Source organism: Mya arenaria, chromosome 12, assembly GCF_026914265.1.
Source record: "Mya arenaria isolate MELC-2E11 chromosome 12, ASM2691426v1".
Lineage (NCBI taxonomy): Eukaryota > Metazoa > Mollusca > Bivalvia > Myida > Myidae > Mya > Mya arenaria.
Genome location: NC_069133.1, coordinates 48,236,512 through 48,262,626, shown reverse-complemented (window position 1 = coordinate 48,262,626; position 26,115 = coordinate 48,236,512). Strand labels below are relative to the sequence as shown.

The 26,115-nt window shown below is 36.8% G+C and overlaps 1 protein-coding gene across 6 annotated transcripts in view; it reads right to left on the bottom strand.

Moving 5' to 3' along the window:
* LOC128210379 (cytosolic purine 5'-nucleotidase-like) overlaps window positions 1–26,115 on the bottom strand; it is an 83,906-nt gene that overhangs the window by 38,530 nt on the left and 19,261 nt on the right. For all 6 annotated transcript variants that reach the window (XM_052914701.1, XM_052914702.1, XM_052914703.1 and 3 more), the window contains exons 4-5: window positions 24,847–24,964; window positions 15,052–15,147 (exon numbers count right to left, since the gene is read on the bottom strand). In XM_052914701.1, coding sequence (XP_052770661.1) covers window positions 15,052–15,147; window positions 24,847–24,964 — 214 coding nt within the window. The remainder of the gene's footprint in view (window positions 1–15,051; window positions 15,148–24,846; window positions 24,965–26,115) is intronic.

Here is a 26,115-nt window from a genome sequence, read left to right as displayed (position 1 = left end):
TAGAGGGTGCACCAATGGAATGCCAATATAGAGAGTACTGCAATGGAATGCCAACATAGAGAGCAATGCAATGGAATGCCAATATAGAGAGCACTGCAGTGGAATTCCAACGTAGAGGGTGCTGCAATGGAATGCCAATATAGAGAGCACTGCAGTGTAATGCCAACGTAGAGGGCGCTGCAATGGAATGCCAATATAGAGAGCACTGCAATAGAATGCCAACATAGAGAGCACTGCCATGAAATGCCAATATAGAGAGCACTGCAGTGTAATGCCAACGTAGAGGGCACTGCAATGGAATGCCAATATAGAGAGCACTACAATGGAATGCAAATGTAGAGAGTACTGCAATGGAATGTCAACCTAGAGAACACTGCCATGGAGTGCCAATATAGTGAGCACTGCAATGGAATGCCAATATAGAGAGCACTGCAATGGAATGCCAACATAGAGAGCACTGCCATGAAATGCCAATATAGAGAGCACTGTAGTGGAATGCCAACATAGAGAGCACTGCCATGGAATGCCAACATAAAGAGCACTGCAATGGGATGCCAATGTAGAGAGCACTGCAATGGAATGCCAACGTAGAGAGAACTGCAATGGGATGCCAACCAAGTGGCCACTGCAATGGGATGCCAACAAAGTGACCACTGCAATGGGATGCCAACAAAGTGGCCACTGCAATGGGATGCCAACAAATTGACCACTCCAATGGGATGCCAATATAGAGACCACTTCAATGGGATGCCAACAAAGTGGCCACTGCAATGGGATGGCAACAAAGTGACCACTTCAATGGGATGCCAACAAAGTGGCCACTGCAATGGGATGCTAACAAAGTGGCCACTGCAATGGGATGCCAACAAAGTGACCACTGCAATGGGATGCCAACAATGAGACTGCTGCAATGGGATGCCAACAAAGTGACCACTGCAATGGTTTACAAATATGGTGAGCAATGCAATTGGGTACCAACAAAGCCAGAACACAGCTAGGGGATTTTTACATTGAGAGAACTGCAGTGAGATATCAACATAGAGCACTGCAAATTATGATGAGAACAAAGAGAGCACAGCTAAGAGGTGTCAAAAGACCAGCCAAAAGCTTATGCAAATTTCAACACAATTTGGTGTTAAAAATGGCTTATAACCATTGCCCATTTCAGAAAACTGGTAAAAAGGTTGATATCTCTTATCAGTTGGGAAACATTCATTTTGACCAAAAATCACATTCTAAAGAGTTTTAAAGATTGATAGAAACACAATACTTTTGACATGAAGCAACTTAAGAAAACAGTAAAAAAAGAGCATTCCCTTTTTAAGAACTTACAAAAAGCTTACAAAAGGTTTATTGATTTCCCTTCTGGCAATTTTTGTGATTCTTTGAGATTAAAAGAACTCATGAAATCTTTTTCCCAATAAAAACAGCAACAATCAATCTCTTCTGACCTCCTGAAGCAGGATGGACCATTGTAAAATACATATGCACTCTATAACTATTTCACACATTTGTTTATAAACTGCCAACATCCGATTTGGCAAGTCTCAGGGAAAAAATCGGAAACATTAATGGCTTGGAAAGCCTCCAGGGTTTAAGGGCATTACCCAGGAATCTGAGAGCTCTGAAAGCTATCATTTCAAGAATAATTAGAAATTAAAGTGACAAGGGAAGTGTTAATGTTATTGGCACTCCAGAACGGTAGTACTACAATTTCACAATTATTCCAGAATCATTACTTTTTTTTTCAGTAACGTTCCACAAACTAAACTTCAGGCTTACCAAAGTTTAGCAAAATATTTGACAACTCTTCTTTAAAACATTTTATTCCACAGCAGAGAAAAAAAAGATTTGGACACAAAACTTGAATGTCTTGGGTGGCAGAAAAATGTTAATCAGAGTTATTTCCCTTACTATTTTTTAAATAAAATTAAGTAAATGCACTCTATTTCATAATTTTAACAGCCATTAAGATAAAATAACTAAACCGATGAAAAATGGTTTAATGATCCAATATTCTTTTGGTTTTATTAATTTTTTTTTTAAATATTTTTGGCATTTGCCATTACGGGAGCCGTTAAAATCTATGATAAAGCATAACTGTTGCTTTTATCAGCAAAACCATCATATTTGTTAGCTCATAACAACGATCTTAACCACAAAATACACATAATGAACAAGAAAATATCTCCGAAAAAACTGAACAACATGAAAATCCCTGCTTATCATAGATACCCCGTTGAAAAAAATGCAATGTTATCCGGATCGTAACTTACCCCCATTTATATTTTTTTCTGCGCTAATTGGCGGTGGAAAGACGTTTGAAATATGTACACTGTTTGACAACTGTTGACTGCAATCAAAAAACACATCCCAAAATATGGTAACCATCATTCCAATAATTCGTCCCAGACTAGCATCTGGTTTTATGGAGTTTGTTTTTGTCCGATCAACCTTCCAACCTTTTTGCAATCAGACCCCAGGTTAAAGAAATAAACTTTTTTCACCTGATTAAATAGACAGAATTAATTAATCAATTAAACAAGTCTGGGAATCTTCTGCCAATTATATAAATGTATAGTTCGTCTGTCAGCCATATATAATGTAAACGATAAAGTATGAATTATGAGGGTGGTCTTTCCAGAAGTGAAATAATTGCTAACGATTTCTGTCCAAGCAGAAAGTAGGACAAAATAGCATTTGGTTTCAATTATTGGACTAAAACTTTACACAAACTTAAATTCTAGTAGACAAGCTAAAGAAATATAATTCACATTTACCCCTTTGAATTTTATTCAAATAAAAAAGTTGAAGGCTGTGGATTGCATTGTGAGTTTGCCAAAGGGCATAAAAAAACAGAGTAAAAAGGGTATAAATCTACACACAAGCAAGTTGTGACATTGGAAACGTAATTATGAACTAACTTATATGTGGGAAGCTTGATTGGCTTTTTGATTTTACCCAAAGTTTAAGATTTTGAATGACTTTGCTGCCAACAACGACACCAATGTTTTAACATGGTATCCTGAATGGTTGATTAAGATTATGGATACCTTTGCTGCCAACAACGACACCAATGTTTTAACATGGTATCCTGATTGGTTGATTAAGATTATGGATACCTTTGATGCAGACAATGACATTAATGATATGCTTATACATGGACAATTTTGTTCCAAAAAAACAGACAAGCTTACAAGAAGACTGTGGAAAAATAAACACTCAAAAGACTGTAACTCAATCAAAGAGGGAACACCCAATCGAAGACTGTACACTCAATGGAAGACTGTACACTCAATGGAAGACTGTACACTCAATGGAAGACTGTACACTCAATGGAAGACTGTACACTCAATGGAAGACTGTACACTCAATGGAGGACTGTACACTCAATGGAAGACTGTACACTCAATGGAAGACTGTACACTCAATGGAAGACTACACTCAATGGAAGACTGTACACTCAATGGAAGACTGTACACTCAATGGAAGACTGTACACTCAATGGAAGACTGTACACTCAATGGAAGACTGTACACTCAATGGAAGACTGTACACTCAATGGAAGACTGTACACTCAATGGAAGACTGTAACTCAATGGAAGACTGTACACTCAATGGAAGACTGTACACTCAATGGAAGACTACACTTATTGGAAGACTGTACACCCAATGGAAGACTACACTCAATAGAAGACTATACACTCAATGGAAGACTGTACACTCAATGAAAGACTGTACACTCAATGGATGACTGTACACTCAATGGAAGACTACACTCAGTTGAAGACTGTACACTCAATGGAAAGACTGTACACTCAATGGATGACTGTACACTCAATGGAAGACTACACTCAGTTGAAGACTGTACACTCAATGGAAAGACTGTACACCCAATAGAAGACTACACTCAATAGAAGACTGTATACTCAATGGAAGACTGTACACTCAATGGAAGACTGTACACTCAATGGAAGACTGTAAACTCAATGGAAGACTACACTCAATGGAAGACTGTAAACTCAATGGAAGACTGTACACTCAATGGAAGACTGTAAACTCAATGGAAGACTGTACACTCAATGGAAGACTTTACACTCAATGGATGACTGTACACTCAATGGATGACTGTACACTCAATGGAAGACTGTACACTCAATGGAAGACTGTACACTCAATGGAAGACTGTACACTCAATGGAAGACTGTAAACTCAATGGAAGACTGTACACTCAATGGAAGACTGTACACTCAATGGATGACTGTACACTCAATGGAAGACTGTACACTCAATGGAAGACTGTACACTCAATGGAAGACTGTACACTCAATGGAAGACTACACTCAATGGAAGACTGTAAACTCAATGGAAGACTGTACACTCAATGGAAGACTGTACACTCAATGGAAGACTGTACACTCAATGGATGACTGTACACTCAATGGAAGACTGTACACTCAATGGAGGACTGTACACTCAATGGAAGACTGTACACTAAATGGAAGACTGTACACTCAATGGAAGACTACACTCAATGGAAGACTGTACACTCAATGGAAGACTGTACACTCAATGGAAGACTACACTCAATGGAAGACTGTAAACTCAATGGAAGACTGTACACTCAATGGAAGACTACACTCAGTTGAAGACTGTACACTCAATGGAAGACTGTAAACTCATTGGAAGACTGTACACTCAATGGTTGACTGTACACTCAATGGAAGACTACACTCAGTTGAAGACTGTACACTCAATGGAAAGACTGTACACTCATTGGAAGACTGTACACCCAATAGAAGACTACACTCAATAGAAGACTGTATACTCAATGGAAGACTGTACACTCAATGGAAGACTACACTCAATGGAAGACTGTACACTCAATGGAAGACTACACTCAATGGAAGACTACACTCAATGGAAGACTGTACACTAAATGGAAGACTGTACACTCAATGGCAGACTGTACACTCAAAAGAAGCCATTTATAAGCATTGCCTTTCTGTTCTTGTTAATATCACTCAAAAGACATTGTCTTTACACAAAGCTCTTGCACTAATGAACCATAATATGACAGACACATCATATTAATTTTAGCTGATTATCTCCCCATAATTTAATGCCAGTATTAATCTGCCTGTTCATAAGCGAATCAAAACACCATTACCTAGATTTATTTAATGGCAAATGGGTTGGCCTAGGAAATATAAGTTTTATTACACAGATTCACCATATGCCTCTGAGCTGCTTAGGAACTTGGGCAAAAATTGTTGCTTTTTGATATGTGAAAATGCTAACAAAATACTATTTAATGTCACAAAATGTCCCATTAAACTTGAGCTAAACTCTTTTTTTGACAGATTCTTCCTGATTTTTTAAGTGTTTTGAAACCAAATGTTCACCAAAGTGCTCTGAAACTTTTCAAAACTCTACCCCATATATCTGTAAATATTTTTAATCCAGGACATAAAACTTTCAATTAAAGTGTGCCATGATAGTAAATTAAGTAAAAACAAAAATAACAATTTACACCAAGGGATGGCATATGTTTCAAATATTGACATTAAGTGGTTCCAACCTTCCAAGCTTCCACAATAATTTTTTCTTCCATGGAATATAAAAGCACACAGCATATCAAATGTTTTTTGACCCCAACAACCACACAAAGGCATATGGAAATACTTGAGAATAAACTTAAAATGCCTTAAACCTATGGAAGATTTGAATATCTCAATTTTAATGACCAGCATGTGGTTCAAATACCTGATGAAAGTGTTACAACAAAAATGATTTTATGAAATTCTAAGGCAGTATATATTTATTGTAATAACAGTCAGTTCATTAAACCAGTCAATAAAATTTACAGTTTGAGGATAAGAGTGGTCTAATGGTATAGGTGTCCCCCTTCCACCCAAGCGGTTGTTGATTTTTACACCACATGGGGAACTTTCTCATGGTCTCTTCTAATGGACAGTCCAGGTGGTGGTGGTGTGTAAGCTTATTTATACTCGCACTTGGGCTGGAGTGCTCCGTTTAGATTGTTTGTCATTTTAGGTTTTTGGAGCATAGTGCGCAGGAAGAATGTAACCCTGGTTAGAGCTTCCCTGGTTCTTTAACATGCACCAGTGTATATCACACGGGACCCCCATTTAACATCCCTCCCGGAAGACGATTATTATTTTTAGTGATGCGACGGGGAATCGAACCTGGATTGATAGTCAAGTGTATTGCCACTAGACCACAGATCCGCCACAGGACACCAGGTGGTATTCAATATTCAACTTAAGTAAATCTTATCATCATATATATCATTAACTTCATTCTCTATTGGTCAGTTATTAGATATAACAAGTAATCCAATTAGCTACACCGTTAATAGATCCATTTAAGACTCATATTGAATACCAGCCTAGGGGCAGTATTTTTAATAAAACATCTTAAGTCGTTTCCTAATATAAGTCATTTTTTTAACTTAAGTATCTCACTTAGCAATATTATGATATAATAACTTTATAATATCTTAAATACTTCATTTTCAATGATTTTATCATAAATGCATACTTTGATTTCAAAAACACTTAAATTCTTTTCTTTCAATTTGACAAAGAAAATTCTTGGAAATGGACTGAATAAATTTCATGAATACCGCCCCAGTCCCCAGGGTTCTATAAGCTATTAACTTTCATAAAAATACTATAAACTTTTCAATCATTACATAAACATTTTAATTGGCTCTATCAGCAAGCATCAAAGAAACAAATGAATTCACTGAAAATCTTTCTTTCAATTAATCTTGCATGGATGTAATAAAATTATGGACAAAAAAATAATGTTATCAAAATAGTCCAATTACTGGATCATTTTAACCCAACAATCTACAAAATTGAAGCCAGCATGTATTTAATCAGATGCATCAAAGACCTTCTCAACATTTTATTTGTTTTAATTTAAAATGCTTCACAGCCCTAAATAACCGATAATGGTCATTATCTCTTTAAAGCATTGCAATCAAAAAGTCACTTGGGAGGCGATGTATGAATTGCCCCACCCACATCTTCTGACCCTTAAAACACCGTGAACTTTTAACAAATATTAGTGCTTTTGATGCGGAATTATAAAATGTTCATGTGGTTGGACTTATTGGTGCCTTAGGAATTAAAATAACATTTAAGTCATGTTCAACAGGTGATTTATATGATATTTAACAGAAGTCCTACCACAATAAATCAAGGCATTATTTAAATATCAACATTTATCCCAGAAATAAAACAAGAGACATTATCAATTTTCATTTAATATCATTTAAAAGCTAAATAAACACATAACATTCCTGCAAAAATGTGGGCATGTATCTGCATAATCAGCTTGAATAAATTATTTATTGTGTTATAACTCGCTTAAATAAGACTCAACTTTATTTCAATAACAACACAAAATTGCAATTAACTGTGGAACTATTTTCAACATCATGCAATTTAGATCTGCAGAATACAATTTGATGTAGAAGCAATAATTATCTTTATAAAACAAATTTTAAAAGTTTCTCTCTCGAACACACGGCATAATGCATTAGCTTCTTGAATTTTCTAAGAATTCTTTTTTTTTTTTCGTTTTCCAGCAGGTGCATTTTCTCAAACATAACTTCATATTCTGGCTAAGCCGTTACATGAACATCTTGAAACAATAATGGTATGAAATATATGTTTATGAGTGCAAAATCTTCAGTTTTATTCTCGAAAGAAATCAGAGGTGACAGGAACATCGAAACTTCGTAGACTTGCGTCTGTCTTGGGCCCATTCAAACTGTACCCCATACTATACAAAATTCCCCATATTATTTTAAATAGAATCAAAGAAACTTACAAATCAGTTTTGATGTTTGTATTTAAAGTGTTCAAGCGAAATAAGTATTTCCTCTTTTCTAAAATTACTACTTCCTTAATTTTAGCCAGAAAGTTATTAAATGTACCATGAATATTCTAACAAAGAGATAACTAACAACCTATGATGTTTTCAATGAAAAATGTCAAAATCTCATCAGAAATATCAAACAGGAAATCAAATCATGAGAAAATGTCTAAATTGATTATTTTCTTATTTCTAGACATGGTATTTAGTGTGACAAAATTAAGTCTGTATCCTGTATTTAATGGCCGGTCAGTTTTGAGACTGGTCAGCTAGATGTTTTCTCACATGCTGTTGTGGTCAGTTTCAATCATGGACTGGTCAGATCATTTTAGACAGGAGTCAACATTACACGGTCACTTCATCCTGGATTAACATGGTCCAACTTTCAATTTCCTATTTTTCATGTCACACAGTATTATTAAAATTAGTTTCACCAGCATTCTTGATGAGAAAAGAATATTTTTCACAAGCTCATGGGAAAATATCACCTAATGATCCTAGGCTTCCTGGAGGCTGTATGATGAGGACAGAATTACAAGTATATAGATAATTTCAAGTATATAGAAAATAACTGAGAACTGGGAGTCAACTGCAATGCGACAAAACCAGATTTTTAATATGGGTAATCAGAAATTATAGCCAATGAATATCTTGTATGAGTTAGGTAAAAGTAGCAACCTTTAACTTTACTTATATCAAAAAGAGACGTAACGGAAAATTACTCTAGTTAAGAATCTTAAGTGTTTAGTTTCCATCAATTCTAATTAAAGTTGTTGGGCAGAAACCATCTTTAGTGTCAGTGACCTTGACTTTACCCCCTCCCCCACCAAAAGCAATCCCATGCTAGTTTTTCACATAAGCTACCTACACACCAACTTTCATTCGTTAATCAAAACCTGGTAAAAATCAGTTACCAATATACAATGGGCCAATTTTCAGAAATTTGTTAAAGTTAACATGTTGTTAATGGAATCGTTGTTCACTTTCAAAGGTGAATATATTTTGAGATGTGCTGATATATTTCAGTATAAACAAGCATGGCTGAATCACTTGTTATACTGGTGAAAAGTATCACAGATCACATAAATTTATGTGTCTATAAAACTTTGATATAAAAGATTTGAAAGTTAACAATCCAGTTATGAACGTTGTTAACAATGTTCTGAAAAATTGGACCAATACTTTGAACAGTGCTGTTTCATTCCTTTACAATAATTAAATAATAAAATAGATCAGGAATGTAGTTTGACCATTTTTACAGATATATTCCAACTTAAGGGTGAACGGCCTAACCCCAAGATAAACAAATACTTTTGTACACATAAAGCTATAATTAACAATCTACAAAGTTTTGAATGAACACATCAAAATCTTAGAAAGAAATAACAAACAGTAAATGAAAACATGCTACAATTATATGAATGCAAAAAATATTTTTTATTAATATAATTTTACATCAACATACATTATTTTATTTAGGTCAAACTTTCAATTTTGAGCAACACTTGAAACAGGCAGTGACACACGCAGTATGCCACTTTTTCTCCATACTTTACTACCACATAATGATAAGCAAATATCATTAAATAATAATGACATTCATGATTTTTTACTGATAAGCCCGGCTATGGCATTTAGATGCTTCTTCTAGACTCTAAGAGTATTTTTTATCTTGAATATGTATGTGGCATTATGACCTGGTTCATTTAATCAATCCAAGTAATTTGTGAAATGTTTTATTATTTTCATACTCCAAATGACCAAATTGCAGAAAAAAACAAGCTTTTATCATCGCAACAGGTACAAGATATTCAAAAGCATCAATTTTTAAAGACACCAGCAATACCAGACGCAGAATTCAAAGAGGCATTCATGTTACGGTGTACTGAAATGTGTCCACCTCTCACCCAAGAGGTCATGGGTTCAAGCCCCAACATTAGGATCACATATTTATTCTCCTTGTCCTTTTACCAAGAAAACAAATTCAAGCATGACTCATATGAACATATACCCGTAGACGAGTAGTTCTCAGATAGTTAAGTAGTTCTCGAATAGTTTAAGTATTCCTCATACAGTCACGATGTGTTTCTTTTGTGTTGAAAGAAAAATATCAAATGCCCATACGAAATCAATGAAGTATTTTTGATGTATCATTATTTTGTTCAGTAACAATTTCATCTAATTTTCTATGATTGCTGACTACATGCAAAAAACAAGATATGTGATACTGCAAAAGACATCTTAGGCGACTACCGTATTATATCATGCATAGGACGCACTTTTTTACCCCAAATTCTCGTCTTAAAAATTGCCTGCGTCCTTTCTATGCTATTAGAATTTCATCTGTTTTTTTCCAAGTCCATTTCAGGTCGAAAATATCGGACCGGGGAAGAACGCAGTAATAGTAAGTATCTGTACTGCGTCACCGAAGAGAACAACTGACATAGGTAAAATCACGCAAGTTAACACACGCAGAAATATATTGAATGTTTACTTTAAAATGATTTATTGAGAAATAAATTGAAAACATACATGAGTGTTTACTTTTTTTACAAAAGGGACGCTACTCACAAAAACTCAATGTGAGTCAGCATTTAACTGGATTGAGTTATAACGGCAACGGAAAAGCGGGAAAGGAGGTATCAATTAATCGTTGTTCATGATTTTAATGTTTCGATATTTTACAAAACATTTTGTTGTATGTTACTGTTTTAAAAACATAATAAAGGAATGTGCATAATGCATTATTGTCACCATCAAATCTTTTCAAATGTGTGAAGGTGTGAAAAACACCCACTGTCTGTCATTAGAAAAACATCAATAGAACAAACTATTGCGATGGTAATACCGTATGGTTGTTTGTTCGCACTTTACCCGTCGTGCCTTCCGCTGGCAAGGCTAATTACCGACACGCATTAATTATGCCTGCCATGCTTTATTCCGCGCAGCGACAAGCCTTATCAAAACAATCATCAGTTTTGACAATACACAGTTTTGCAACGGTTGCAACGGTTGACTATCATCCAGAAGGCATGTCAGAACTATTGCAACGGTTGACTGTCAGTCAGAAGGCATGTCGGGACTATTGCAACGGTTGACTATCATCCAGAAGGCATGTCAGAACTATTGCAACGGTTGACTGTCAGTCAGAAGGCATGTCGGGACTATTGCAATGGTTGACTATCATCCAGAAGGCATGTCAGAACTATTGCAACGGTTGACTGTCAGTCAGAAGGCATGTCAGAACTATTGCAACGGTTGATTATCATTCAGAAGGCATGTCAGAACTATTGCAACGGTTGACTATCATCCAGAAGGCATGTCAGAACTATTGCAACGGTTGACTGTCAGTCAGAAGGCATGTCGGGACTATTACAGCATTTGTATAAGTCTTATAATATGCGTGAATGTTCTCAAAATGTCAAGACTTATATCATTGTTGTGTACACTAAATTACCGAAATACGACGATAATTATCAAAATACACACGACAGTTATCAAAATATGCCTCATATACATGTTGTTGTTGTTTTTTTACTTCAATATATGTTATAAATACTTTACCAACCTCGATTTTTCGGCTCCGATTTTGACATTTTTCCGCTGCGTCCTACCTTATATTTTTACCCGTTTTTTTCAACTATTTTTTTGCCTGCGTCCTATCTATGCTAGCATCCTATACATGATATAATACTGTATAGATTATTCGCTAGATTTTCATCCCTGCCTGCCTCTCTCTTTTTTCTGCAGCCCCTTAAATTTAATTCACTCCAATAAAAATGTTTAACTAGTATCTGTATTTGCATTATGGTCTGGTACTGTCTGGGAAAGAAGTTTTCATACCAACGGTTATATTTACATGTATAAAAGAGAAATGTAAGGATTCAACAGGGCAACGGTCGTGATGAGAAAAAAAAAAAAATATTACCCCTCACCCCAATTTAAAAGAAAATTGGATGAAAATTTAGCAATTAATTTATTTTGGCCTTAGGACATGGTTGTGAAGAAGCCAAATGTTGTGCTGAGTAATATTATTTTAATCCAGATCTACAGCCCTACTGCTACTGTTTCTGTCTTTCCAATAAAGCTTAAATAAATAGGTATAATCTAAAGAGGCATGTGACAAAAGTGGTAGTACCAGTTCTCAAGTGGTTGCACAAGGTAATTGCTAAACCCAGCAGAAACAAACACTGTATCACTACCCACCATCATTATTAATACAGTCGTCATTATGGTTATTGCATGGAATAAGTGTTTCCCTGCTACCCAACTTGACAGATTGATGGGAAAAAGCACAAACTTGTTCTAGTTTTTGCAATGTTGAAGATTTGTTTGACTCATTTTTTGCCTATCCAGGAAGTTGAGATATTTGTGAGCAATTGTTTATGAATTTTTGTTAGGTGTGGAACTCAAGAAAAATGTAAAAAAATATGGGGGTTTTATGACTGACTGATGAGTATTTAAAGAAGTTCCATATGATATAAACTTAAATTCTTTTTTTTTCTTTTTTTTCAGGTTCAAGGGTATGGTAAAATTATGATCAATATGTCAAAATGTTAAAATTGAAAAAAAAATATTGGAACAAAACGTATTGCATTTATTTCTGGCAAAAAGAAATTAATCTCATATAAAAAAAACACACATAAATTGTAATTTTTTTACATTTCATTCCAAAATGAACATATAACGTATAAAAATTTCTAATTAACACTTCCATTCAAACCATAAAAAAAAATTCAACAAAAAAATATAAAAATATCGAATATAATTTGAAGCAATCCCACCCAATTATTATTAAATCCACATCAATTATTATAAAGTGTTCTATTATAAAAATCCCATTATCATCTGGTTACCATACTCAGAACATCTGGTGTTTTCCTAGAATGGAATAAAGCCTTTGATGTTAAACACATAAGTTTAATTTTATGTTTAAAATGAGATCATGCATCTTTGTGTTGATAGAAATTAGTTCTGACCATACAACCTTGACCAGAGCATTTCTGACCATGCAACCATGAACAGAAAGAAGATTCCAATGTTTGCCCATCTTTATCATACGGTCAAGGTGCAAAGCTTACTAACAATTCTTTAAGCAAGAGCTATGGCCTTACTATACAATATACAATATACACATTGCCATAATAAAAAAATGTTAACATTTGCTTTCATTCAGCTATTGAACATAGTTTTATTTATTGCAAGATGTTACAGATTTTTAACGCTGCTGCACAGACAACATGCAACACAGACAAAAATGACACTGACACGACAAGAGTTAATATCAGCACTTTTTCTTTGAAAAACAGACATACACATAAAAACTTATATGCATATCAATCCTTTATGATACTAATTAATATCAAAACATTATAAGGAAACCACACTACCCTCTCTGCCAGATGTCAGGGCGGACTTGGAAGTATCCTCCAACAATAAATCTCTGCTCTTTAGACATTGTGCCAACTTCTGGCAGAGATGATATGCAGACCTCAGCCCATGGAAATATAGCACTTCTGATTCTCATCCCCTGTCCCAGTGCCTTATAACCCTTGCCAAATGGTTTCATTTTGATAAAAGTTTGGCTTTAGCAAAAACATGGATTATAATTGGGGAAAAGGCACCATTTACCTCCCCTCCACCACCACCATAAGGTTTTAGATCAATACAACAAAAAGTGAATTTCACCAACATCACAACATATAAACTAGAAACGCCGAACTGCGACGAAGAAACCAGGTTTTTAATATGGGCAATCAGAAAATATAGCCAATTGATTTCTAGTATAAGAAAAAGCAGCAGCCTAAAGTAATTGGGTAAAATTTTTTTTCTATTTTTGGTTACAGTGACCTTGACCTTGACCCCCCCCCTGTCAATAGCAATCCCAAGGTAGCTCTTTATATAAGCAAAGTACACACCAACTTTCATCACTATCCATCCATTATAACTAAAATTGTTGGGCAGAAACCATTTTTCAATTTTAAGTAACAGTGACTTTGACCTTGACCTCAAAATCCCTCAAAACCAATCCAAAGCTAGCTCTTCACATAACCTACCTACACACCAAATGTCATTACTATCCATGAACGCTTGCCTAAGATATTGGGTGGAAACCAATGTTTGACGCCCGTCCGCCCAACAACATCCCCATTCTAATAACCTGATTTTCGTTGAAAACCTGGTTAAAAGTCTGGATGAAAATCTAAGGCAACATCTGACAAATGTCTCTGTCTCTTTAACAATAGCTGCAGGTCCTAACTGCCTGGCATCTTAATTGTATTCCTGTTTTCTTATGCACTGCAAGCACTTGGCTTAATATATTCTTTGATGATTAATGATAGACTTAGCGCTTAACTGAATGATCTTTCCTCAAGGTATGTAGGTAAAAAGTTTCATTTCGCATCAGGCGCATACGGTAATACATTTTCGTATTATGATAGGCATGGTTTTAGAATGATCTGCATATCTGGATAATTTGATATTTCAAGAATTTCAAATTCCATGTCATTGTTTTAAAACTGGCATTTTCACAAGATCAATTTGAAAATTATTCCAAATTCTTGTTGTCTTTCTGGCATTATCAGAAAGGCATCGATAGAAATCAGCCAAAAAAACATCAGAATAGACATGAATATTAAAACATGATAAACGGCTGCGCACCCTTTCTATTTACTGCAAAGAATGCATTATTTGAATGAGAATTAATCACGTTTGTCTTCTTTTCAGACCATGATATATTATTTCACCTGCACTGAACAATTTTAAGTTCACTCAAGAAAAAGTTGAACAAAACAGTTGTTTCTGGATAGAAACTAAGCATTTTAATCAGTTTTATTTTCTTGGACCTTTGCGAATTTTGAACAAAAATGTAGAACAAATTCCATTTTCCAATAACAGGATAAGACAAACTTGTATTTCACCAATACCACCAGGATTCAAGTCGCCTCATCAAAGCATGCCAGCATGGTTTTCTTTTGAAAGTTAACATTGTGCATTTTGTTTTATGTCTTACTCTGTATTGCCAACAATCAAAAGCCACAGATGTTGCTTAAATAACAGCATACCTATGACTGTAACCCGACATAACTTATTACAAACTTTTATGTAAATCAGTAATTATAAAACATCAATGTCACGTACCCTTTGAGGAACTCGAAGCCATGGACGCACACCAGGATGTTGCCAAATGGATCGACCTTGAGCAGATTTCCGTACAGCTGGTCAAACCACAGCCCTCTGCAAACATATAAAGCATCATTATTAATGTTAATGTTTTGAATGGAGCAAAAAAAACTAGCACTGAGACTGCACTGAAACATCACATAATTTTTAAATGATTTATGGCATGGATAATGTCATCAGTGATATTATCAAAGCTATACTGTTTGAATGTGGTGGTGTAGTGAAATCAGTGAAATGGTAATCCATCTCTCAACCAAGAGATTGTTGATTGGATCAGGGCCACCAAGGGTACTTCTTAAAATGGACAACTGCAGTTCTACTTTCTACCCTAAAACAGACTCATTTCCAGAAAAGCTCATGTATCATAATCCAGCTAAAATAAACTTCATCCGAACCCTGTTTGCCCCAACTTGCTTGGTATGAATTCCTTATCGGCTTGAACTGGATGTAAAGGACTGATTACTTTTATATTGAAGGTATTTTTTAGCATTGCCGCTAAATGGCTCCAATTCTTTGAGGTTCGAGGTATTATTACCAGTTCCTGAGAGCTCAAGCCAATGCGGTTCGACTACACTATAAACCCAAACCTGTTTTTTTACTTTTCTTCAGAGGAGGAAATAAAAGGCTTTTCTCTGTGTTTTTTGTATAACAATGCTGATTTTTCATATTCATGGATCAGTGCTTCAATTTGCAGCTAGTCTGGGGATTGAAGTCAAAATCTACATTTAACTTCCAAGTATAAGCTGTGAAACTGCTAGAACAAGTACTTTCCAGTTCAAAGGATAGAGACAACATTATCTTTTGACAAGAAGCAGCAGATATATTTTGCATATTTTGATAAGTCCTATACTCATTAAAAAGATTGAGGACCCAGCAATCATCGAAATTAGACTTTTGGATGAACAAGTCCGAATTCTTATACTATTGCTTGACATCAATTTTAGCTCTACTGGCCAAAGGCCAGAAGAGCTTATGCGATGGTAATGTGTACGTAGTATGTGCATCCGTGCGTCCGTGCGGTCGTGCGTTCGTGCGTCTGTAAACAATTGCTTGTGAACACGATACAGTCTTCTGTTTTGATTGTATCTCAATGAAACTTGTATAGTATTTAGATATCCATTAGAGCTGGGTTCCTTTCGAAAACCAGCCAGATCCGCCCATGCATGCCTAGATTATGGCCCTTGATAGTATAAAAAAATGCTATTGTGTAAACAATTGGTTGTAAACAATTGGTTGTGAACACGATACAGTCTTCAGTTTTTATTGTATCTCAATGAAACTTGTACAGTATCTAGATATCCATTAGAGCTCGGTTCCTTTCGAAAACCAGCCCGATCCGCCCATGAATGCCTAGATTATGGGCCATGAAAGTTTTAAAGAAATGCTCTCTATTTTTAGCCAGGTCTGCATGAGCGAATTCTATTTTTAGCCAAGTTTACATGTACATGTAAATTCAAGTCTTAGAGTTAAGGGAGACAATTTGCAAGTCTAGGATTTTGAGAGACAATTTGCTTTTTGCTTCTGCAGCTGATTTTGTGAATTACTCTGCCTTGTTCTTGTTGAAAGCCCAAAGGCCATTTTTTAGCTTTAAGTTCTGTAGTTTGCGCATTTATCTTAACAAAATTGGTTGTGAATGTTTAAGTTATGCACCTGGTGTCATTACTGGCCACACCCAGGGTTCACAGGTTTGGTAAACATAAATCTGGAAAGGTTTAAAAATCTTTTTGTGTGTTCGTTGGATCCATCTCAGCACAATTGCTTGTGAATGTTTGTTCAAATTGATCAATGTTGTCCTAGGATGCCCTTGACTTTGACCTTTTGACCAACTTTTTTTAACTTTTAAAACTACAGAAATTTTTACTATGAGTACAGTTTTGAAAGCATTTTTTTTTTTGTCAGATGACTTTTACTTGGCACATATTAAAATAGTTCATGGAACTAATCTGCTTACAATACTTTCTGGGCTCAGATGTTGAACGTGCTACGTTTTCAGGTAAGCCAAACACAAAACATAAACCATATGTCTGTTGCCTTTTACCCATACATACATGCTCTGGATTGATATGACCACAAAAGCCATGCCAGTAGAGCATAGGCCCTTTTGGGCCTCTTGTTATAACAAGCCCTGCTATATGAATTTCAGAATTTGAGCAAACCAGGAAGACACTTTACGATTGCAGGGCTTGCGGGCTTGTGTGTTAATTTCGACCATTGGACCCATTATTATTGAACATGTGCATCAGGACACTCAATATTATGCTCAGGACCCATGGATCTGAAATATTGGAGTCCACAGGATGCATTCATACATATAAATATACATCCATTAACGTAAGGTAACAACTGGTAGCATGTGCTGGTTTATGCCTATAATGCAACGGGGATTAACATCCTGATTAAGAATTATTATATTCATTAAAGCAAATCATGATTCTTACTTCCCGTCAAGCAACTGTTGCGAGTGATATGAATAGTTGTTATAAGTGTTATTAATTGCTCAATTTACTGCTAATCGAAACTGCAACATTAGTTATAAACTCCATGATTAGCAAACAGACAATGAAGGATACTCATTGTTTCCTTAAGTTTGAACACACACAGGCAAGCAGCAACACTCATGTAATAGCACCATGTGAAGTTGTAAAATGGCTGCACAAAATCAGATATTGGCTGCTGTGTGTCTGACAAATTGAAGAAACTTTTGTGAATACCTCAGGATTTATTGAACATTTAAGTATCTTCCCTGAAGTTTTCTGGAAACATAAGCAGCTGTTATGCAATAACTCCCGTGGTTATTTTATAGTCTTTGTGAGAATTATTACCGATTTATTCCTTAAATTAATTTTCTCTGCAGTTTTATTGGATTCCCGGAGGGGGGAAGGTCTATATCTCACAAGCTAGCTATATACACATTTTCTTTTATTTACAGAATGTAGAGCATTATTGAAAGCAACCTTTTAAGTAAAGATGCTATGGTGCTCTTTTTTGTAATGTGCTCTAGTAAGAATCAGATGCGCTGTTAGCTCACGATTAGTCAATAGAGCTCCATGCTCGTTCCAGAGGTTGTGGGTTTGAGCCTTTCAGGTTTACTTTTCATGTGTAAGCAGCATTTTACTCACAAGAATTCCTGATGGCTAATTGGGGGAAAGGAAGGAGGGTAGTGTGTGAAGGTAAGAACTAAGACGCCCTGTTGGTAGAGCTCTGTACTAGTGCTTTTGGGGGTCATGGTTCAAGCCCTGTACCAGGCACATTTACCCTCCCAGATTTATTTACTAAATTGTGTAAGAGTGCCTTGATCTGCCAAAATGGTCTGAGTGACTGTTGTTTAAGTGTATCAATAACTATCCACCAGTATAATTAAGTCTAAAGATCGCCACGCTAGTGTCCACTTAAAAGGTGTTAAAGCCCCAAACCAGGCACACTTAATTTTCTCCAATTTTTTTTACTTATGTCTTGCTCACTAAAAGCAAAACATTTTATATAATTATTCTCTGCAAACCTCATGGTGGCATTTGACCCTTATTCTGCCAAACAGTGGCATGTGACCTTTAAAAACAAGATCTTTCAGGATAACACTCCCCCCTGCTGTGAAAAACAGAACTGGTTCATAGCCTACTTTAGCAACAAAATGATGCCATTAATGACACAACAAAATACTAGCATGCTGATCCTATGATAAATATCTTGTTGAAAACCAAATACCTCAACCATTCTTTTTAATGATCATTCTTTTTTATGGAACTGTCATAAGAATTGTCATGATTTCCTGGGCGAAGCTTCTGCTCGGCTGCTCGGTGAGCAAAGATGAAAAGTATGATAGTTAGGAAGTGAAAGCCGCATTACGCCTGGGAAGCATAAACCACTTGTAAGTAATAGCTGCGAAGCTAAATGATCATATCTTAAAAAGTTATGGCTCAATTATATTCCTCTCCTATCATACAGATCAACTTTGAATATGGTAGCCACAATAATGCACGTTAATGGAACTTTTTTAATATTCGGACATTCATTATGTTCCCTTAACATAACCTCTGGTCGCCAAAACAAAAATTGTCAAAGACTCTGAAGCAGCTGTTTATATGGACTTCTTTGAATGGCGTGTTTTTCTAATTTTCTAAAAGCTGCACTCTCACAGATTTACCGTTTTTACAACTTTTTGTCTAGGAACGAGCAAATTTTTGTGTAAATAACTGCAAACCAATGATAAAAGACTGCTGACAAAAGATCAGATGCAGATTTTCTTATTTCTGTTCAAAAATTAATGCTTTATGGCTAAAAGCATTACTAACAGTTTAAGAAAAATGCATAAAACATCATTTTGTTAACTTAAATATAAAAATCTGCAATCTAATTTTTGTCAGCAGTCTTATGTGACTGGTTTCCATGCATTTGGCATAAATTGGCTCGTTCCAAGACAGAAAATAAAAAAAGTTGTCAAAACGTTCTATCTGTTAGAGAGCAGCTTTAAAACTGAATTCAACAAAAAAATATCTAAGTTTTCACTAAATATGTTTTTCAACAATTGTTTGATTCAGATATATAAATTTGAAAACAAACCTCTCCCAACCCCAGATGTTATTTGGCAGGCCTTAAATTTATATGTAAAATATCTAGCCTGATTAGAACTGATGGCACAATTTTATGTTGGTGTCACTTGGGGGAGTAGGCAGACATCTGTCAAAATAAATTATGAGTAATAGCTTACATTTATATGATATTTTTTTATACAATTAGTATTCACTTGTCAAATAAATATGACAGGAAATCCACATTCTTTCTCTTAATTTGAAGGTGACTTTGTAAAAAAAATCTCCCCTTAGCAGACGCAGGACTCAACAACGAGCCGAGCCGTAAATTTCATTAGCAAATATTAGCAATTCCACCCCAAAATGAAAATCCTTCAAAAAACCTGTTTTAAATCAGAAAAACTGTAAACAAACATTGAAAACCATTAAAGTGAGAAGAGCGAACATTTCATTACTTTTTCAAACATGTAAATGTTGACACATCCTGTTAAATTTCATGGCAATCCCTCTGATAAAAAGAATTAAAATCTCAAAAACTTCTTTGAAAATCGCCTTATTGAAGTTTTCTGACAATAGTTTCATATCATCCTTTGTGACTTAAATAATTTCTGTTACCATATGAACCGCTTGTTTTCAGCGATACAAATTACATTTTTTATCTGTCTTGTTTGCTCAACAATGAAAATGGAGCATCTTAATTTAAGGACACAGTCAATATAGGCCCAGTTAATTTATGGTTGTGTCCCATGTGCAAATATCAAACTGTTTCGCTAACAAGCAGGTACTAAATACAGCAGGTCTGTCAAACAGTACAGCAAAGATGCTTCATCATAGCCGCGTCTGGTGACGTTCAAGCAAATATTTGCACACCATCAGATGATAACTTTAACAAGTATGTTGACTTTAAAATAAAATTTATAATTTTTGAAGGTCATACAAAATAATTCAAATCAAATAAACAGAAGGTTTGCAAAAAGAATGTTCATTTATATTCTTGTACGGTAAAAGGGTCAAGATGGTTTATAGGTAAAAGAAAACGTGAATACATAACACAAAAATATGCATTCTGGTTAGCGCAATAATCATTAAACAAGAGGCCCAAAAGGGCCTTTTTTTTGGGCCTATGCTCTACTGGCATGGCTCTTGTGGTCATTTTCAATCCAGAGCATGTACGTTTGAGTAATAGGCAACAAATATATAGTTCACTTTTAGTGTTTGGGTTAGCTGAAAACGCTGCACGTTCTGAGGACAGGAAGTGTTGTAAGCAGATTAGTTGCATGAACTATTTTAATATTTGCCAAGTAAAGGTAATCTGAGGGTAAGAAACATTTGCTTTCAAAACTGTACTCATCGAATTTCATTTCTGTAGCCTTAAAAATAAAAAGTCGGTCAAAGGTCAAAGTCAAGGACATCCGAGAACAACATTAATGCTTGTTTGCAAAACCGTTCACATGGTCAAAATTTCATTACTGTAGCTTTAAAAATTAATAAGTAAGTCAAAAGGGTTGGGGCCAGCTTTTGCCCAAGGGGCATTATTTCAAATGTTTTCAATTGCATCATATGATGCTTCACAACAAATATCAAAGGTATGGGCCTTGTGGTTTGAAACAAGAAGATTTTGAAAATATTTCTTAAATAAGTCTCTAGGAAAATTGTGACACCCAAGGCAGTGCCAGTTTTGACCCAAGGGGCATAATTTGAACAACCACTTGTGGGTCAATATCCGAGGGGGGGGGGAGCAGTCATGATCCCAGGGGCATAATTTGAACAAACCTTCACAAGCAATTGCAAATTTACATGTACACTTGGCTAAAAATAGACTTCGCTCATGTAGTCTTGGCTTAAAATAGACTTAGCTTAAAATAGCATTTTTTATACTTTCAAGACCCATAATCCAGGCATGCATGGGCAAATCTGGCTGGTTTTCAAAAGGAACCAAGTTCTAATGGATATCTAGATACTGTACAAGTTTCATCGAGATACAATCAAAACTAAAGACTGTATCGTGTTCACAAGCTAGTGTTTACACAATAGCATTTTTTATACTATCAAGGGCCATAATCTAGGCATGCATGGGCGGATCTGGCTGGTTTTCGAAAGGAACCGAGCTCTAATAGATATCTAGATACTGTACAAGTTTCATCGAGATACAATCAAAACTGAAGACTGTATTGTGTTCACAAGCTAGTGTTTACACAATAGCATTTTTATATACTATCAAGGGCCATAATCTAGGCATGCATGGTCGGATCTGGCTGGTTTTCAAAAGGAACCGAGCTTTAATGGATATCTAGATACTGTACAAGTTTCATCGAGATACAATCAAAACTGAAGACTGTATCATGTCCACAAGCTAGTGTTTACACAATAGCATTTTTATATATTATCAAGGGCCATAATCTAGGCATGCATGGTCGGATCTGGCTGGTTTTCGAAAGGGATCGAGCTCTAATGGATATCTAGATACTGTACAAGTTTCATCGAGATACAATCAAAACTGAAGACTGTATCGTGTTCACAAGCTAATGTTTACACAATAGCTTTTTTTTATACTATCAAGGGCCATAATCTAGGCATGCAAGGGCGGATCTGGCTGGTTTTCGAAAAGAACCGAGCTCTAATGGATATCTAGATACTGTACAAGTTTCATCGAGATACAATCAAAACTGAAGACTGTATCGTGTTCACAAGCTAGTGTTTACACAATAGCTTTTTTTATACTATCAAGGGCCATAATCTAGGCATGCATGGGCGGAACTGGCTGGTTTACAGACGCACGGACGCACGAACACACGGAGGAACATACTACCTACACATTACCATCGCATAAGCTCTTCTGGCCTTTGGCCAGTAGAGCTAAAAATAGCCAACAAATGAATGTGAGAAGGCTAGATGTTTTATCAAAGTTTGAAGATGAAAAAGGAAGTTTCTTAATTGCTGGTTACTGCAAGTTTGGTTTTCAGGTTGGTGGTATAATGTGTAAAACTTGTAGAGTTTTTTTAGATATAATTTACGTGATGCCAAAATGAAGGGTTTCTCTCCTGTCCTCATCAGAAGTTATTGCAAGGCATCAAGTTTTGTATACTTTTCAATGATAAAACTCTTCCCCCTCAATGATGATATGAAGGGCCTCACCTCAGGGTGAAAGGAAAGACTTGCAGAGCCTCACCTAACAAAAGACATGAATAAAGGACAAGCGTTCCAGGGCGTCACATTTGATGAAGGACAAGCCTTCCAGGGCCTCACCTTCAGGTAGAAGACAGGCCTTGCAGGGCCTGACATTGGATGGAGGACAAGCCTTCCAGGGCCTCACATTGGATGGAGGACAAGCCTTCCAGGGCCTCACCTAACAGCACACATTGGATGAAGGACAAGCCTAGCAGGGCCTCACATTGGATGACGGACAAGCTTTGCAGGGCCCCACATTTGGATGAAGGGCAAGCCTTCAAATGCGTCACCTTGGAGGATAGGCAAACCCTGCAGGGTCTCACCTAATAGCGAACATGGATGAAGGGTAAACATTGCAGGGCCTCACCTAATAGCTGACATGGGTGAAGAACAAACCCTGCAGGGCCTCACCTTAAAGAAGACTTGGGTGAAGAACAAACAATGCAGAGCCTCACCTAATACAGACATTGGTGAAGAACAAACCCAGCAGGGCCCGACCTAATAGTGGTCATGGGTGATGAACAAGCCCTGCAGGGCCTCACCTAATAAAGGACATGGGTGAAGAACAAACCCAGCAGGGCCTCACCTAATAGCGGACACATGGTGAAGAGCAAACCCTGCAGGGCCTCACCTAATAGCGAAAACCTGCAGAGCCTCACCTAATAGCGAACACATGGTGAAGAGCAAACCCTGCAGGGCCTCACCTAATAGCGAAAACCTGCAGCGCCTCACCTAATAGCGGACACATGGTGAAGAGCAAACCCTGCAGGGCCTCACCTAATAGCGGACATGGGTGATGAACAAGCCCTGCAGAGTCTCACCTTATAGAGGACATGGGTGAAGAACAAATCCTGCAGGGCCTCACCTAATAGCGGACATGGGTGATGAATAAACCCAGCAGGGCCTCACCTAATAGCTGACATGGGTGAAGAACAAACCCTGCAGGGCCTCACCTTAAAGAAGACTTGGGTGAAGAACAAACAATGCAGAGCCTCACCTAATACAGACATTGGTGAAGAACAAACCCAGCAGGGCCCGACCTAATAGTGGTCATGAGTGATGAACAAGCCCTGCAGGGCCTCACCTAACAAAGGACATGGGTGAAGAACAAACCCAGCAGGGCCTCACCTAATAGCGGACACATGGTGAAGAGCAAACCCTGCAGGGCCTCACCTAATAGCTAAAACCTGCAGAGCCTCACCTAATAGCGGACACATGGTGAAGAGCAAACCCTGCAGGGCCTCACCTAATAGCGAAAACCTGCAGCGCCTCACCTAATAGCGGACACATGGTGAAGAGCAAACCCTGCAGGGCCTCACCTAATAGCGGACATGGGTGATGAACAAGCCCTGCAGAGTCTCAGTTAATCCTTATAGAGGACATGGGTGAAGAACCAATCCTGCAGGGCCTCACCTAATAGAGGACATGGGTGATGAACAATCCCTGCAGAGCCTCACCTTATAGAGGACATGGGTGATGAACAATCCCTGCGGGGCCTCACCTAATAGAGGACATGGGTGATGAGCAATCCCTGCGGGGCCTCACCTAATGGAGGACATGGGTGATGAGCAATCCCTGCGGGGCCTCACCTAATAGAGGACATGGGTGATGAGCAATCCCTGCGGGGCCTCACCTAATAGAGGACATGGGTGATGAGCAATCCCTGCAGGGCCTCACCTAATAGCGGAATTGGGTGAAGAACAAACCTAGCAGGGCCTCACCTAATAGCGGACACATGGTGAAGAGCAAACCCTGCAGGGCCTCACCTAATAGCGAAAACCTGCAGAGCCTCACCTAATCGCAGACATGGATGAAGGATAACCCTTACAGGGCCTCACATTGGATAAAGACAAGCCTTTCATGGCCTCACCTTGGGGTGAAGGACAACCATTGCAGGGCTTCACCATAAAGCAGACATGGATGAAGGATAACCCTTACAGGGCCTTACATTGGATGAAGGACAAGCCTTTCATGGTCTCACCTTGGGGTGAAGGACAACCATTGCAGGGCCTCACCATAAAGCATACATGGAAGAAGGATAAACCTTGCAGGGTCTCACCTGATTGGAAATGTAGGATCATATTCAAACTCCAGAAGGGCCTCAGGGTAGCCAATCTGCACCAACTGTTCCTTGATAAGTTTAAAACCCAGGGCCTCATAGTCGGGAGATTTGTACACTGAAATGAGAATAATATTGAATCAAGGGAAATCAACTTAAAATAACTTTTGCTTACTCCTTAAAGGATAGATTTTTTTCGAATAGACAGTCTGCTTTTCCACTGAACATATATGTTTGCAGAAAAATGATTATCTTAGAAAAACTGTCTGGAAGGCAGTTTATTGGATAGCAGCCTTATGTGAGTGTTTGAATATACACCAAAAAGACTATCAACCAGATAATTGACAAAAATTTCTCCATAGAAAATTGCATGTACAGAAGCCTAGCTGGTGTGGTATATATTGAATTCACACTACCATGCATCATGTCTGTTATACAAAGAAAACATAATATCAGTATCTATATAAAAGATAAGATATAAAGATAGAAGATATAAAGATAAAGTTTATATTCAATCTTGGGATGAAATTGAAATAATAAATCGCTTGTAAATCACAATATATAAGTAACATAGGAAATTAATCAAATCAGTAACGAAGTTTGTACTGCAAATAAAGCCAAAGTCGAACGCTCAGTTCATCAATATACTTAAACATGTTTGAACATGTCTAAAATATGCCATGCATGTAGTTAAAGAAACATTGACAGGTGTTGACATTTTTCTGAAACACTTCATAATTTTGACTGTTTTTTTTTCAGCCATTTAATATGATACATAAATCTGACAAGCTAATTTTTTAGACAGCTGAAAGTAAAAAAATCCAAGTAACCCAAGTAACAGTATCCTCTCTCAATCCCCTTTTGACCCCTTTTCCTTCAGCCACAGGAAGCATGGAGTCTGGCAGGGGTCAGATTCAGCCCCTTGTCTGTTTTTAAGGAAATTGGGCCACTAAACACTGACCACAATAAAACACAAAACATAATGTGTGTTTACTCCATGAAAGACTGTTTCTCCATGAAAGACTGTTTTAACCTTCTGAATTTATACTTTAAGATAAAACATTATTGAAGCAAGCCTTAATACTGAGAAGAAAGGCAAAACTAACTCATGTGCCTTCAACTCTCATTGCATGGTGGGTCATTATTGCAACAAACCTCACAAAATATCTCTATTACCTAATGCAGGCTGGGTTGAAATGTGCCACCAGCTAATGACCAGGTGACAGTTGTGGACATCCAATGTCCCCTCAATGTCATGAGAAATGAAAT